The sequence below is a fragment of the Pseudophryne corroboree genome, chromosome 9 (assembly GCF_028390025.1).
Source record: "Pseudophryne corroboree isolate aPseCor3 chromosome 9, aPseCor3.hap2, whole genome shotgun sequence".
Classification (NCBI taxonomy): Eukaryota; Metazoa; Chordata; class Amphibia; order Anura; family Myobatrachidae; genus Pseudophryne; species Pseudophryne corroboree.
This window is the reverse complement of record NC_086452.1, coordinates 151,695,577-151,709,108: the sequence shown is the minus strand read 5'-3', so window position 1 is coordinate 151,709,108 and position 13,532 is coordinate 151,695,577. Positions and strand designations below refer to the sequence as shown.

At 45.1% G+C, this 13,532-nt stretch overlaps 1 protein-coding gene across 2 annotated transcripts in view; it reads left to right on the top strand.

Annotated features, from left to right (window-relative positions):
* The first annotated feature begins 2,159 nt into the window (after positions 1-2,159).
* Positions 2,160-13,532, top strand: part of ABCD3 (ATP binding cassette subfamily D member 3) — a 178,325-nt gene continuing 166,952 nt past the window's right edge. Inside the window, exon 1 of one of the 2 annotated variants that reach the window (XM_063939855.1) lies at positions 2,160-2,393. In XM_063939855.1, coding sequence (XP_063795925.1) covers positions 2,290-2,393 — 104 coding nt within the window. In that variant the 5' untranslated portion in view covers positions 2,160-2,289. The remainder of the gene's footprint in view (positions 2,394-13,532) is intronic. The other variant, XM_063939854.1, reaches the window with a different exon arrangement.

Here is a 13,532-nt window from a genome sequence, read left to right as displayed (position 1 = left end):
AACCCTTCTTTTTTACCGGGTTGATTTACCGGGTCAGGCGACCCGCTAAATCGGCCAGTGTGCTTTCACATCGCACACTGACCCGATTCGACACGGCAATATGCCGTGTCGGTACCGGGTTATTTGTGCGATGTGAAAGGGGTATTAGTGTTTACCCAGTAGCTGCTGTATTAGTGAATTTGCGCTAAATTTATGTGCCTCCCCTCTCTTTTTACCCTCTTTCTACCGTGATTCTGCAGGGGAGAGCCTGGGGAGCTTCCTCTCAGCGGAGCTGTGGAGAGAAAATGGCGCTGGTGAGTGCTGAGGAAGAAGCCCCGCCCCCTCAGCGGCGGGCTTCTGTCCCGCGATTTTGTGAAAAATAATGGCGGGGGCTCATGCATATATACAGTGCCCAGCTGTATATATGCTCTATTTTGCCAGGAGGTACTCAATTGCTGCCCAGGACCCCCCCCCCCCCCCCCCCTGCTCCCTACAGTGACCGGAGTGTGTGGGTTAGTGTGGGAGCAATGGCGCACAGCTGCAGTGCTGTGCGCTACCTCATATGAAGACAGGAGTCTTCTGCCGCCGATTTTGATGTCTTCTTGCTTCACTTGCCGGCTTCTGTCTTCTGGCTCTGCGAGGGGGACGACGGCGCGGCTCCGGGAACGGACGACCAAGGGTGAGTTCCTGTGTTCGATCCCTCTGGAGCTAATGGTGTCCAGTAGCCTAAGAAGCGCAACCTATCCGCAGTTAGTAGGTTTGCTTCTCTCCCCTCAGTCCCACGTAGCAGAGAGTCTGTTGCCAGCAGATCTCTCTGAAAATAAAAAACCTAACAAAATACTTTCTTATTAGCAAGCTCAGGAGAGCTCACTAAAATGCACCCAGCTCCGTCCGGGCACAGGTTCTAACTGAGGTCTGGAGGAGGGGCATAGAGGGAGGAGCCAGTGCACACCAGTAGTCCTAATTCTTTCTTAGAGTGCCCTGTCTCCTGCGGAGCCCGTCTATTCCCCATGGTCCTTACGGAGTCCCCAGCATCCACTAGGACGTTAGAGAAATATATATATATATATATATATATACACACATATATATAGCCAAGCAAACAGTGGCACTCAGAGGCTTTTGAAGTCTGATCTTCAGTCAGTGGCAGTTAATACATTTTACTGAGGCACTGCAGAACACTGACATCTCTTCTCTGATCAGCAGTAGTTGCAGCCTCTCACCGATGAATTCGGGTAGCTCAGTCACAGCCAATGTCAGAGCTGCCTTCACGGACCAGAGATGTTTGCTGCACAGTGTCACTTGCTCAGCAGTTACGTGGTGGAGCGGCGGCGCGGCGCTAGTTGTCATGTACAACGGCAGGATTTGATGTCCCGTCATGACGCTGCCGTGCTGGAGAGGCAGGTACTATGCGGCGCAGGGAGGGCTGGTGAAGCCTTCCGCTGCGCCGCCGTTAGCAAAATGATTTAAGCCCGGCTTTTCAACCCCGGGCAAGAAAAGCGGGGGAGGGGGATTTGCTGTTTTAGTAGACTACTGCTTTAACAGGAAAGAAAACTATTCCTGTGTACAGCAGCCTAGCAGACACTCAGGGCCTATTTTGATGGGGCGGCCTGGAGCTGCAGCTCCATCCGCCCCATTGTTAATCCGGCTCTGGCTGTACTCATCCTATGTTGTCTTTAACTGTAAGTCACTGTTCTCTTAAACTGCTTATCTGTTTATGTACTTGGTTACTGCAGATCCCTTGTGGAGCCAAATAATGGATGATGATGATAATAATAATAATAATAATAATTAATAAAGGGGTTCCACAAGACCATGCCCTGTCTATAGGAGGCCACACACAGTAGATATGCCAGTATCCCCTCCAGTTTAGCATGCTTTAACAGCAAAGCAAAGCAGCAGGGCATGCTGGGATACGTAGTTCTACAGTAGCTGAGGGGCCGCACATTGCTAGCCTCAGCAGTCCACACAGGCAGCCACTATCCGCTTCGCTCGCCCCCTGATTACTACTAAAGGTAAATAGTTGGTGGCGTGGATACTAGAGCAACTGTCCCGCTGGCGTAGCTCCTCCCCTTGTGTCGTTGCTCCTCCCCCTGACGGAAAAGGTCCCTTAGGCCACTTGGATCTAGCCTCAACCCTACTTGGCACACTGTACTAGTCCTCCGCCTCTTATCCCCAGTCACCACGCCGTTGCTATGGCGATTGGCTGGTAGGCGGGGCTAAGGGCTGTGCCGTGCGAGTTCCCAGCATGCTGCGCGCCTTGACCGGCTTCTCCTCTGCAGCTCCTCCCCCGGCTCTCTGACAGTCACCATGGCGCCTGTGTACAGCAAGTACCTGACTGTCCGCAACTGCTCGGCCACCGGGGCGGCGCTCCTCCTGCTCTACCTGATCAACAAGCGGAAGGGAGCGAGCGGGTGAGAACACCGGGGGGGATAGGGCGCGGGCACGGAGTCGCTGGCAGGCCAGTTTTAGAGGTATAGGGCTGGTGCTGCAGGCCGGGATCTGCCTGTGTTCTGCTGGGCACACAGACACCTGAGCCCCTGATGCTCCATCGCAGCATCTGGTACCTCTGGTAGACATAGGCGGCTATAGGACACCTGTCACTCTGCAGCTGTGTGGGACTACAAGTGCCATGTAGAGCTGCTTGCCCTTGTAGTTGGAGTACTGTTTGGGATGAGCATCTGTATTTAGTATTCTACCTTATGGCACAGTGTATCCTGCATGTAAATAACCTCGTGCTGTCTTGCTTGTATAATTGTTTTTCAATGAGTGCTACGATATGCCTGGTGCTAGTAGTCTTAGTACTCTGGCCGTAGGGATAATTTTATTTTCTGATTACTTTCTTTTTCAGGTGTGTGATAGGAGTGTATGTATATATATAATATATATATATATATATATATATATATATATATATATATATATATATATATATATATATATAACAGGTGCAGAACACTGTATCCCCCGTGTTAGTATAACTAAACTGCTTCATCATTAAACTTGTACAGAACATTAAGCCGTGTAGCCTAGTGGGCATGCTTCACTCTCCGCAGGTTGCTATTCCCAGTAGATGTCAATGTGGAGAGTATTTGGAGGTAGTTAAGTATTGCAGGACCAGGGAGTCCCATGTTCTGACCTTGAGCCATAAAGTGGTTTATAAGCCCCCGTGGATAACTTCATTTAAAAGGTTGCATTATTTGCATTTCAGCACAAAAGGTTCATTTCAGGGCAAAAGAGTTTTCTAATAGTACAGCGAGAAAATGTGTGTCTGAATCTGCATATCCTGGAGTTGGAGCAGATAATATTTGATAACAACCTTAGGTTATGCAGGTATGACAAGACTTTTTTGTAGTCACTCTTGAACTTCACCCATTGTAAAGTTGGTCCACAAGTTCTGTATGCTTATAACATATGCTGTTGCTCAACTAGATGACTGTCATTTTCTCTGTCATTCCTACTCCTACTATATTATCTTAAAATTCATAAAGTAATAACTTAATTTTATAGTAAAGGGAGGGGGACGGAGGGGATTAATATTGCTGTAAGGTAGGACGAGTTTTGTGTTGCTCCTTTTTACAGTGCTTCAAGATATTAAAGGTGTATAATTTTACAAGTTTGTTCTAGACTCGAGATACGTGCTTTCAGCCATTACCAGTTGATTCTGAAAGGCTGAGTAGACTGCATGGCATATGAAGGGAGGAATTCAACTGAATGCAGTGTTGAATAGCTGCAGGTATGAGTGCCCCGGAGCTATTCAGTTGTGTGCATTGTGTCTGGCCCTTAAGTCAGGAGATATAGGGGGAATTCAAATGTTTGAAAAGTCGGTTGGGTGTCTGTTTCTTCCAGTCTATCAGATAGAAAAAAACAGAAACTGACTTTACAAACAATTAAATATCCCCCATAGTTTACCATGTCTACTTCCTGGGTGTTCAGTCGTGTTATTCTGCATTTTCCTACTTTTGTGTCGGGCGCAAAGCTGTTGGTGCACGCAGTAAGCTGCAACTAACATTGCGGCATTAAGATAGTCAAGCAGCAATGCTCAGGATGTGGTTCTACAGCGCAGCCAATTGAATAGCTCCAAGCACTTATTCCCAGAGTTATTCAGCATCAAATTCAATTGAATTTCTCCCAAAGAAGCCAATCGGCAAATATCAAAAAACATCACATATCTACACATTTATAAAAAGGATTCTAGCTGACACCTACTGTATACCTTCTGTATTGCTCTAATGGAAAATGTCTGTGTGTGCTGGTAGCATATAGCCTGGTTTAGATTTCTGACGCAAAATGGAGCATCTGCGTTTTTTCACACCGCTCATGTGTCAGGCCGACAGACATATTATCTGACAGCCTGAAACTTATCTGATAGCCTGAAACCTATCTGATATCGTGGCCATACACTATGAGAGATCTGACACTGTATAAGGCCACTATATCTGTGTTCCTCCCCTGGCGAGGAGACATTTCCCCATTCTTCCCCTGTGACGGTACATGGGAAATGTCTGTGTCTCAGGCAGGGGCAACGCGTAAATAGCCCGATGTGGCCAACTTGAAGCTCACAAATTGTCGTATCTGTCTAACATACCAGACAATGTAGCATATCTGACAGAGCGATCATATGTGGTCTATTAGGCCCTACACACTGGCCGATTTTCTGAAAGATATGAACGATCTCGTTCATAAATGAACGAGAACTCGTTCATATCTTTCAGTGTGGAGACTCCAGCGATGAACGATGCGCGGCCCCGCGCTCGTTCATCGCTGGTCTCCCGTCGGCTATGCATGCAGGCCAATATGGACGATCTCGTACATATTTGCCTGCACTTCAATGCAGCCGCGTGACGGGGGGAGTGAAGAAACTTCACTCCCCCCGTCACTGCCCCCCCCGCCGCCGGGTCGCTCGTCGGCCGTATCCGCCGTCGGGCAGCTCGGCGGCGGGTCGGCCAGTGTGTAGGGCCCCTATCTCAGCTACACACTATGCAATTATCCCAATCTGCCTATAATCTGTGGATCAGGTCAATAATTGCAGAATGTAGACCCAACATTACTGTAGAAAGCTCCATAACGCTTTCTGTACATGTCAGTAATGCGATTACCTGTTTTGATACTTTAAGATGTTATCTGGTATATGTCATGCAATTGGCAAAAAGCAATATTTCAGGACATGCCATTAGATACCAATGTACATGGAAACACAATGTTTCTGTACTAGCCACTTGCCAGTCTGCCCACCACTCGAACTAAAGGCCATTTTCAATGTGAAATCAAAATATACATTTTACGTATAAAAACTCTCTGGCTTTATAAGAAATATAATTTTGTATGAAGAAGAAAAAAGTAGCCAAATTAAGGAGTATCAAACTAACCAATCAGCCAGAGCCATACCAAAGGTATGCATAGTGATTGGCTAACCCTTGTTCATTCAGATGATAAAACTTTACCATTCCTTTTATCAAATTGTGGCAGTCACAGCCAGCTTTGAGGACAAATATATCCTGTTTTTTACCAGAGGTTTAAGCAAATTTCAGTGGAAATTACAATTGAGTGCCGTTAACAACATTCAGCTGTTGGAGGATGAGGACCATGAGCTTATAGGGATGATGCGGATGAAGGCTTACTATGTGTATTTGAATCTCAGCCAATTGATGCTCAGATTGACATTTGAGTAAGAAATCAGTCCAACATCCTGAACATGTTGGGTGCTAATTCCTCACTCTACGCTCTCTCCCACCTGGTGGTAACTCCTTGTAGAATTACAGTGGGTATTTAATATGACTTCTGGCAGTTAGTCACTTCCATACTGTTGTGCTTCCTGACTCGGCACTACACTGTCTCCTGGTTCCAGTCTTTTTGTTTTTGGTGCCAGTTTACTCTATCCTTTCTTCTGATGTCTGTATTCGTCATGGCTGTCCATGACTCTTCGGTCCGAAGCTCCTTCCCATTGGAATCCTTGGCTTCCAGCAAGTCCCATTGTGCCAACATTTATACTTGTACAATGCTCCACATTGGTAAGATGGGCATGACAATATACCACAGTCAGTAATATCTAATACGGGCAAAAGAATAGGAGAAAAAAAAAAGGTAAATGTGCTCGGACGCACCGATAAGTTGTGGACTCTCAATTGCATCCTCGTTCCATTGAGAGTCCACAGCAATGTTATGGGTGGCAAGCACTGTACAAGGCTGAATTCGTAAATACTGGTGACAATGCATCACAAAATAAAATGGAATTAGACAACTGATCGGCGCAGGACATAAGTTATTTCCAACTAAGGAGCCACTATAATTAATGAGGTCTTTATGCATTCAGAAATTGAAAGTGCATATTGATGGTTTTAATGATTACTTTTATTAAAATATTTTCTTTGGTATCTAACAGGGTGCTGCAATATATTCTCTGTCTGTCTGTCTATATATTACGTACTATATTGTCTTTCTCTGGTGGAGAACGAAGCAGTGCATACATTGACAGTGACTTTTGCAGAGGCTTCTCTTGGTACCTCGATGTTCCTCTTGGCATCCAGTCGTACTTCAGTAAAAATAGAAGGGATCTGGCTATGTGATTGGTTGTTTGCTTATAGCAAGTGTGTTGGGGAAGTCTTATCGCTGACCTGGGTTTATAAGGAATCTTCCTTCTCGGATTTACGTACCAGGCCTGAAATGCCAACATTGCTTATCAGAACCTGAAAGCTCGCACTAGTTGCAGTTGTCTGGCAGGAAGTGGGAGGGGCAATGCGTTGTGATGTAGTGCAAAGTGCGATTCACTGGTAAAATAGAAAATTGATATTGAGGACAGATTTGGGCCAATCGCAGCTAGGCACATTCTGGTGGAATCATTCAACTAATTTATTGTCATATACAGACAAGTACTAAACCCCACATACACATGATTTATAACCTAAGGTGAGGTGACATGCTCTGCAAGGATCTGTACACACGGCTAATGCACTCGTTACATACACAAACAAGCACTTCTGTCTGTCTGTCTCTGTGTAAACAGCGCATTTAGAAAACATGTAAAGGGAGCACTGTATGGTAACCCCCCCCACCCCCACTCCAGTTACCTAGAGTCACAGGATGTCCATCTGTGCTTCTGCCCTACAGCTAAATATATTGCACATAGTGTTCTTGTAGCTACATTAGCCTGTGGGAAGTAGCATGGCATTGTCTGAGAGTGGACTGACTGTCCCTTTAATGTTACTACAGTATCAAATGATGGGAAACTGTTTTACAAGACGTAGTCCTTACATAATGTTTAATGTCCTGTTTTCCTCTCTGCAACAGTCAGTCACCTGCCACAGTAGCACAGTGGCAGCCAAAATATATATACAATGTATGTCCTGTAATTAATTGTCAGTTTACTTAGTTAGCTGGCCATGCATGTTAACATCCAATCAATTTATTATTAAATTAGAAGACATCTCTTTTGAATCTTTCAAATCTGAATTTTATTATTTCCATTAAACTCAAATTAGCCATTTAGTGTTGACTATATTTAATTGTACTTATACAGTATGTACGAGATGCTACTACTACAGGGTGAGTCTCCCAAATCTGAAATTACGATGTCCAGAATATTCAGAATCCCAATTTTTGCGATTTTTCTTTCTGATGGTTCAGCGTACACAAACTTTGTTTCATGCACGAAACGATTAAAAATATTGTATGAAATCACCCTTAGGCTATGTGTATATGAAATATAAATGCATTCTGTGTTCAGACTTTGGTCCCATCCCTAAGATATCTCATTATGGTGGCAAATATTACAAAATATGGAAATATATAAAATCCAAAATACTTCTGTCCCAAGCATTTTGCATGTGGTAGATTCATCCTGTATTTATATTATCAGGACACACACACGGCCCTCCCCAGTGGTTTATATTATATTAGCCCCCCTCCCTTTCTCTGTTCTCCCACTTATTACCTCATATAACAGAGGTTTGCAGACTTGCTGTGTAATATGCAGATTGCTGGGGAGCCTGTGACCACACACGTGAAAGGAGCTTCAGCTACGCTTGCAGTGTTATTTAATCTCAACAATTACATTTTTATTTTTTATTTTTTTATTCCTGCACCTTCAGAGTTCGTAGCTAAAAATTGCAGTTGTGGGTGCTGGTACTTTAATTTGACCCCCCCCCAATAAATAAATAAATAAATGCAGATTAAGCAGCTTTAGAATGTAGAATTCCCAACACAGTGCGGGAGAATAGGACAAAGCATCTACTGTGTGGTATAATATAGTTACAACTGTGTTTGGTCTGAAGGGTGGAAACTGAGGGTTTGCCTTGTAACCTCAGGACGTTTTACCTCTTGTCAATTTATTTTTTTAACAGACTTGTTACAGCTTCATAATTAGGCATAAACAATCCAATTAAAAGTAATATTTGTTTATGTATAGACAGTACTGGCACTCTAAAAGTAAGCTGTTGCTTGGTACAAGGTAGTTTATCATGAACTGATCCCCCTCTCCCCTCCCTTCCTCTGTCTTGATGAAGCAGTGCATTTTCTGTAGCAGTGCATTTTCTTTCATTTCCACAGTATGAGGTAGCTTGTTAGGTTGACCACTATTGGTCATCATGCATTAGGTCAACATGGTTCAAAGGTCAACATTGACACAAGATCGACATGACAAAGGTCAACACAGGAAAAGGTCGACATGAGTTTCACTTTTGTTAATTTTTTTAAATTTTTTTTCATACTTTACGATCCACGTGTACTACGACTGGGAATAGTAACCTGTACGAAGCATGGCAAGGGGACGTGGTGCACTAATTGGGGTTCTCGCTCATTTTCTGGCGTAAACAACCAAAATCAGTCAAAAAAATTAATGTCAACCTTTTTCGGTGTCGACCTATTTCATATCGTCCTTTTTCCTGTGTTGACCTAGACATGATCGGCCCAATGACCAACACCTGCTGCAAGGAGATGGTGGATAGGAGAGGTATTCCCAACCACGGTTATCAACGCACACTAACAGTCCAGGTTTTATGGATATCCATACTCGAGCGCAGATGACTTAATTCACTTATTTTGATTTAACCATTTGTGCTCAGCTATGGACATCGCTAAAGCCTGGACTGATAGTGTGCCCTGAGGACTGTGGTTCGGAATCCCTGCAGTAGGATCTCAGCCTATTTTTGTGTTTCAGTCTTGTAACTTATCCTTTATTTCCCTAGGTGTAAAGTAGATTTTCATAGATACAACAAATTATAGCCAATTGGCTCATTGGAATGTTTGCAGCAGCCCAAAGTATTTTGGGAAAACTAAAGGCTGCTGATGTGATGGAGGTAGTGGCCTAGCTACGTGTGTAACTATATATGTGATGCTGTATATGATGCAGGGACGGGAATGGAGATAAGCAGAAAGCCCCACAGACACAGAGAGTGAATGAAGCAGGATTCCCAACGGTACAGTCATGTGAGGAGCCTGTCAAACAAGTGCAGGGAGAACGCTGGCTAAAGGCACATTCGTAGAAAACAAAGTTTATTTAAAAGATATACTGTACTATTGAACATATCTAACATTAATCTCCATCTTTGCTATATATATATATATTGAGAGAGAGGCAGATATTTCTTGGGTTGCATGACTCTTTGTGAGGTCACAGTGACCCACCCCCCAATCTCCTCTCAGTGCGTCTCATCCATTTGGAAGTTCTTATCAAGTGTTTTTTTGTTATCTTTAAAGTCCGATGTCCTATAGTATTAATAAGTAGTTGTGTATTGCAGATGCTGCAAGTTGTTTCTAAGGCAAAGGTTAAAATGACTTAACCGTGTGAGATGCTTGCTTTTGTATATTGCATGTTAAGAGACTTGGGAATTTAAAGGGGAATGTCGCCCCAATCTGTAAACTTAAGTTTTGGATACAAATCTTTAAATTACACATAAATGCAAATTACTTACCTGTGTTCCAGTGATTCACGCAGTCCTGTCTCCTGACTTCTACTGTGGTCAGAGTAGGCCAGCTGTCTTGTTCCAGTTGGCAGCTTGTCATAGATGGACCACGTGGCCTGTATGATAAAAGCTCACTTTTGTAGTACCAAGTAGAGTACCTATGGAGCCTCATATACACTGGCGTAAATTGTATGCATTGTATTAGCAATTTTTAATGCTAGTACATATAATGGGAACAATTGGGGTTGAAAAATAACAGTTGGCCTTTGGTCTACTGCGGAGTGGAACACAGACCCCTGTAATTGCTCTTACATTATGTGCCCAGAGAAAAATGCAGATATTTGGCAGTTATATGCATATAAGGGACCGCATTGCCACCATCCATGCTTTTACAACAGCCATCATTATCAGTCCCCACTTGTACTGGCTTCATTCTTGGTTCAAGAAACTTATCTGCAAACAGATGGATCTTGTAAAACGTTGCATAGTCTGCAGTTTCGTTGCCAAACCCTTGCTAAACAGTCTATGAGCGAATGCTCGTTACTAGCCATTTAGGCCCCTTCAGCCACAAGTGGACTGAGTGCATGTGACGCTGAGTTTCCCATGAGATGCATGCTTCTCTTGGCTATCGAGCATGCGTTGTGTGAGTTCAAGATCCTATTTCAGAATAGACTGTGTCCAGCTCTGCATCAAATCCTTTATCTAAATCTTTTCAGTTCAAGCATCCACAGTGTGTGGCGGCTGAACACATTACAGAGAATTGCAGGAGAGCAGCGTTACTTCTATTACTGCACTCTGCTACCGCATGTAAAGGAGCTGTGTCGTGCCTGCGATGTACTGCCGTTACCAGCATTTCCACTCCATTCCGATGACACCTTGCGGACTTTGCTGTTATTGGAATTGTCCCCTACATATTTGTGTTGTAGTCTTACTATAATTCACACACAACAAAATATTTAGGGGTCAAATCAATAAGCCGTGATGATTTCGCAGGTGTTAGTCATTGGGGTAGCCCAAACTCGCCCAAAAGTGCTCGCTGCCCCATAGGGCTTCGAGCAGTTTTGTGTGACTTCAGCCCGCAAAGGGTGCGAGATCGGGTGCCGTTGCTGGCATTGAAATGCTGCTTCACAAGCAATTGGATTGATCCCTTAAGGACCCCATACACTAGGACGATAATTCCTGATTTAATCCGATTTCAGGTATTCGGCCCGATATATCGAATGAAATCTGGCATTTTGAAGGGGTATGCGATCCGATGCGCGTTCCCGTGAGCATCGAATCCCCCAGATTGAATGTGCAGCACATTCGATCATGTCCGACCCCACAGGCATGGCTGGGATCACCCAGCATCGCCCATGATAAATCGTAAGCAAAAGGGCAGCATACAATGTATCTTGGGCGATCCTGCCCCCCAGGAGGGTACCGGGGTGATCGCCTGCGACATGTCAGATGGACATGGCGCAGAAGTGTATGGGGCCCTTAGAGTTCAGTGCAATTATCCTTTACATGTATAGTAATATTGACGTGCTAGTTATTCGATCTTGTTTAAGTGGCAAGTTAAATACGTTTCTAGGTATTTATTTTCTCTGACGTCCTAGTGGATGCTGGGAACTCCGTAAGGACCATGGGGAATAGCGGCTCCGCAGGAGACTGGGCACAACTAAAGAAAGCTTTAGGACTACCTGGTGTGCACTGGCTCCTCCCACCATGACCCTCCTCCAGACCTCAGTTACAATCTTGTGCCCGGCTGAGCTGGATGCACACTAGGGGCTCTCCTGAGCTCCTAAAAAAGAAAGTATATTTCTCTATCGTCCTAGTGGATGCTGGGGTTCCTGAAAGGACCATGGGGAATAGCGGCTCCGCAGGAGACAGGGCACAAAAAGTAAAGCTTTAGGATCAGGTGGTGTGCACTGGCTCCTCCCCCTATGACCCTCCTCCAAGCCTCAGTTAGATTTTTGTGCCCGGCCGAGAAGGGTGCAATCTAGGTGGCTCTCCTAAAGAGCTGCTTAGAAAAGTTTAGCTTAGGTTTTTTATTTTACAGTGAGTCCTGCTGGCAACAGGATCACTGCAACGAGGGACTTAGGGGAGAAGAAGTGAACTCACCTGCGTGCAGGATGGATTGGCTTCTTTGGCTACTGGACATTAGCTCCAGAGGGACGATCACAGGTACAGCCTGGATGGTCACCGGAGCCTCGCCGCCGGCCCCCTTGCAGATGCTGAAACGAGAAGAGGTCCAGAATCGGCGGCAGAAGACTCCTCAGTCTTCTTAAGGTAGCGCACAGCACTGCAGCTGTGCGCCATTTCCTCTCAGCACACTTCACACGGCAGTCACTGAGGGTGCAGGGCGCTGGGAGGGGGGCGCCCTGGGAGGCAAATGAAAACCTTTTTTGGCTAAAAATACCTCACATATAGCCTCCGGGGGCTATATGGAGATATTTAACCCCTGCCAGAATCCATTAAAGAGCGGGAGACGAGCCCGCCGAAAAAGGGGCGGGGCCTATCTCCTCAGCACACAGCGCCATTTTCCCTCACAGAAAGGCTGGAGGGAAGGCTCCCAGGCTCTCCCCTGCACTGCACTACAGAAACAGGGTTAAAACAGAGAGGGGGGGCACTAATTTGGCGTTAGAAATATATAAAAGATGCTATAAGGGAAAACACTTATATAAGGTTGTCCCTATATAATTATAGCGTTTTTGGTGTGTGCTGGCAAACTCTCCCTCTGTCTCTCCAAAGGGCTAGTGGGTCCTGTCCTCTATCAGAGCATTCCCTGTGTGTGTGCTGTGTGTCGGTACGTGTGTGTCGACATGTATGAGGACGATGTTGGTGAGGAGGCGGAGCAATTGCCTGTAATGGTGATGTCACTCTCTAGGGAGTCGACACCGGAATGGATGGCTTATTTAGGGAATTACGTGATAATGTCAACACGCTGCAAGGTCGGTTGACGACATGAGACGGCCGACAAACAATTGGTACCGGTCCAGACGTCTCAGAAACACCGTCAGGGGTTTTAAAACGCCCGTTTACTTTAGTCGGTCGACACAGACACGGACACTGAATCCAGTGTCGACGGTGAATAAACAAACGTATTCCTTATTAGGGCCACACGTTAAGGGCAATGAAGGAGGTGTTACATATTTCTGATACTACAAGTACCACAAAAGAGGGTATTATGTGGGATGTGAAAAAACTACCGTAGTTTTTCCTGAATCAGATAAATTAAATGAAGTGTGTGATGATGCGTGGGTTCCCCCCGATAGAAAATATGGGCGGTATACCCTTTCCCGCCAGAAGTTAGGGTGCGTTGGGAAACACCCCTTAGGGTGGATAAGGCGCTCACACGCTTATCAAAACAAGTGGCGGTACCGTCTATAGATAGGGCCGTCCTCAAGGAGCCAGCTGACAGGAGGCTGGAAAATATCATAAAAAGTATATACACACATACTGGTGTTATACTGCGACCAGCGATCGCCTCAGCCTGGATGTGCAGAGCTGGGGTGGCTTGGTCGGATTCCCTGACTAAAAATATTGATACCCTTGACAGGGACAGTATTTTATTGACTATAGAGCATTTAATAGGATGCATTTTCTATATATGCGAGATGCACAGAGGGATATTTGCACTCTGGCATCAAGAGTAAGTGCGATGTCCATATC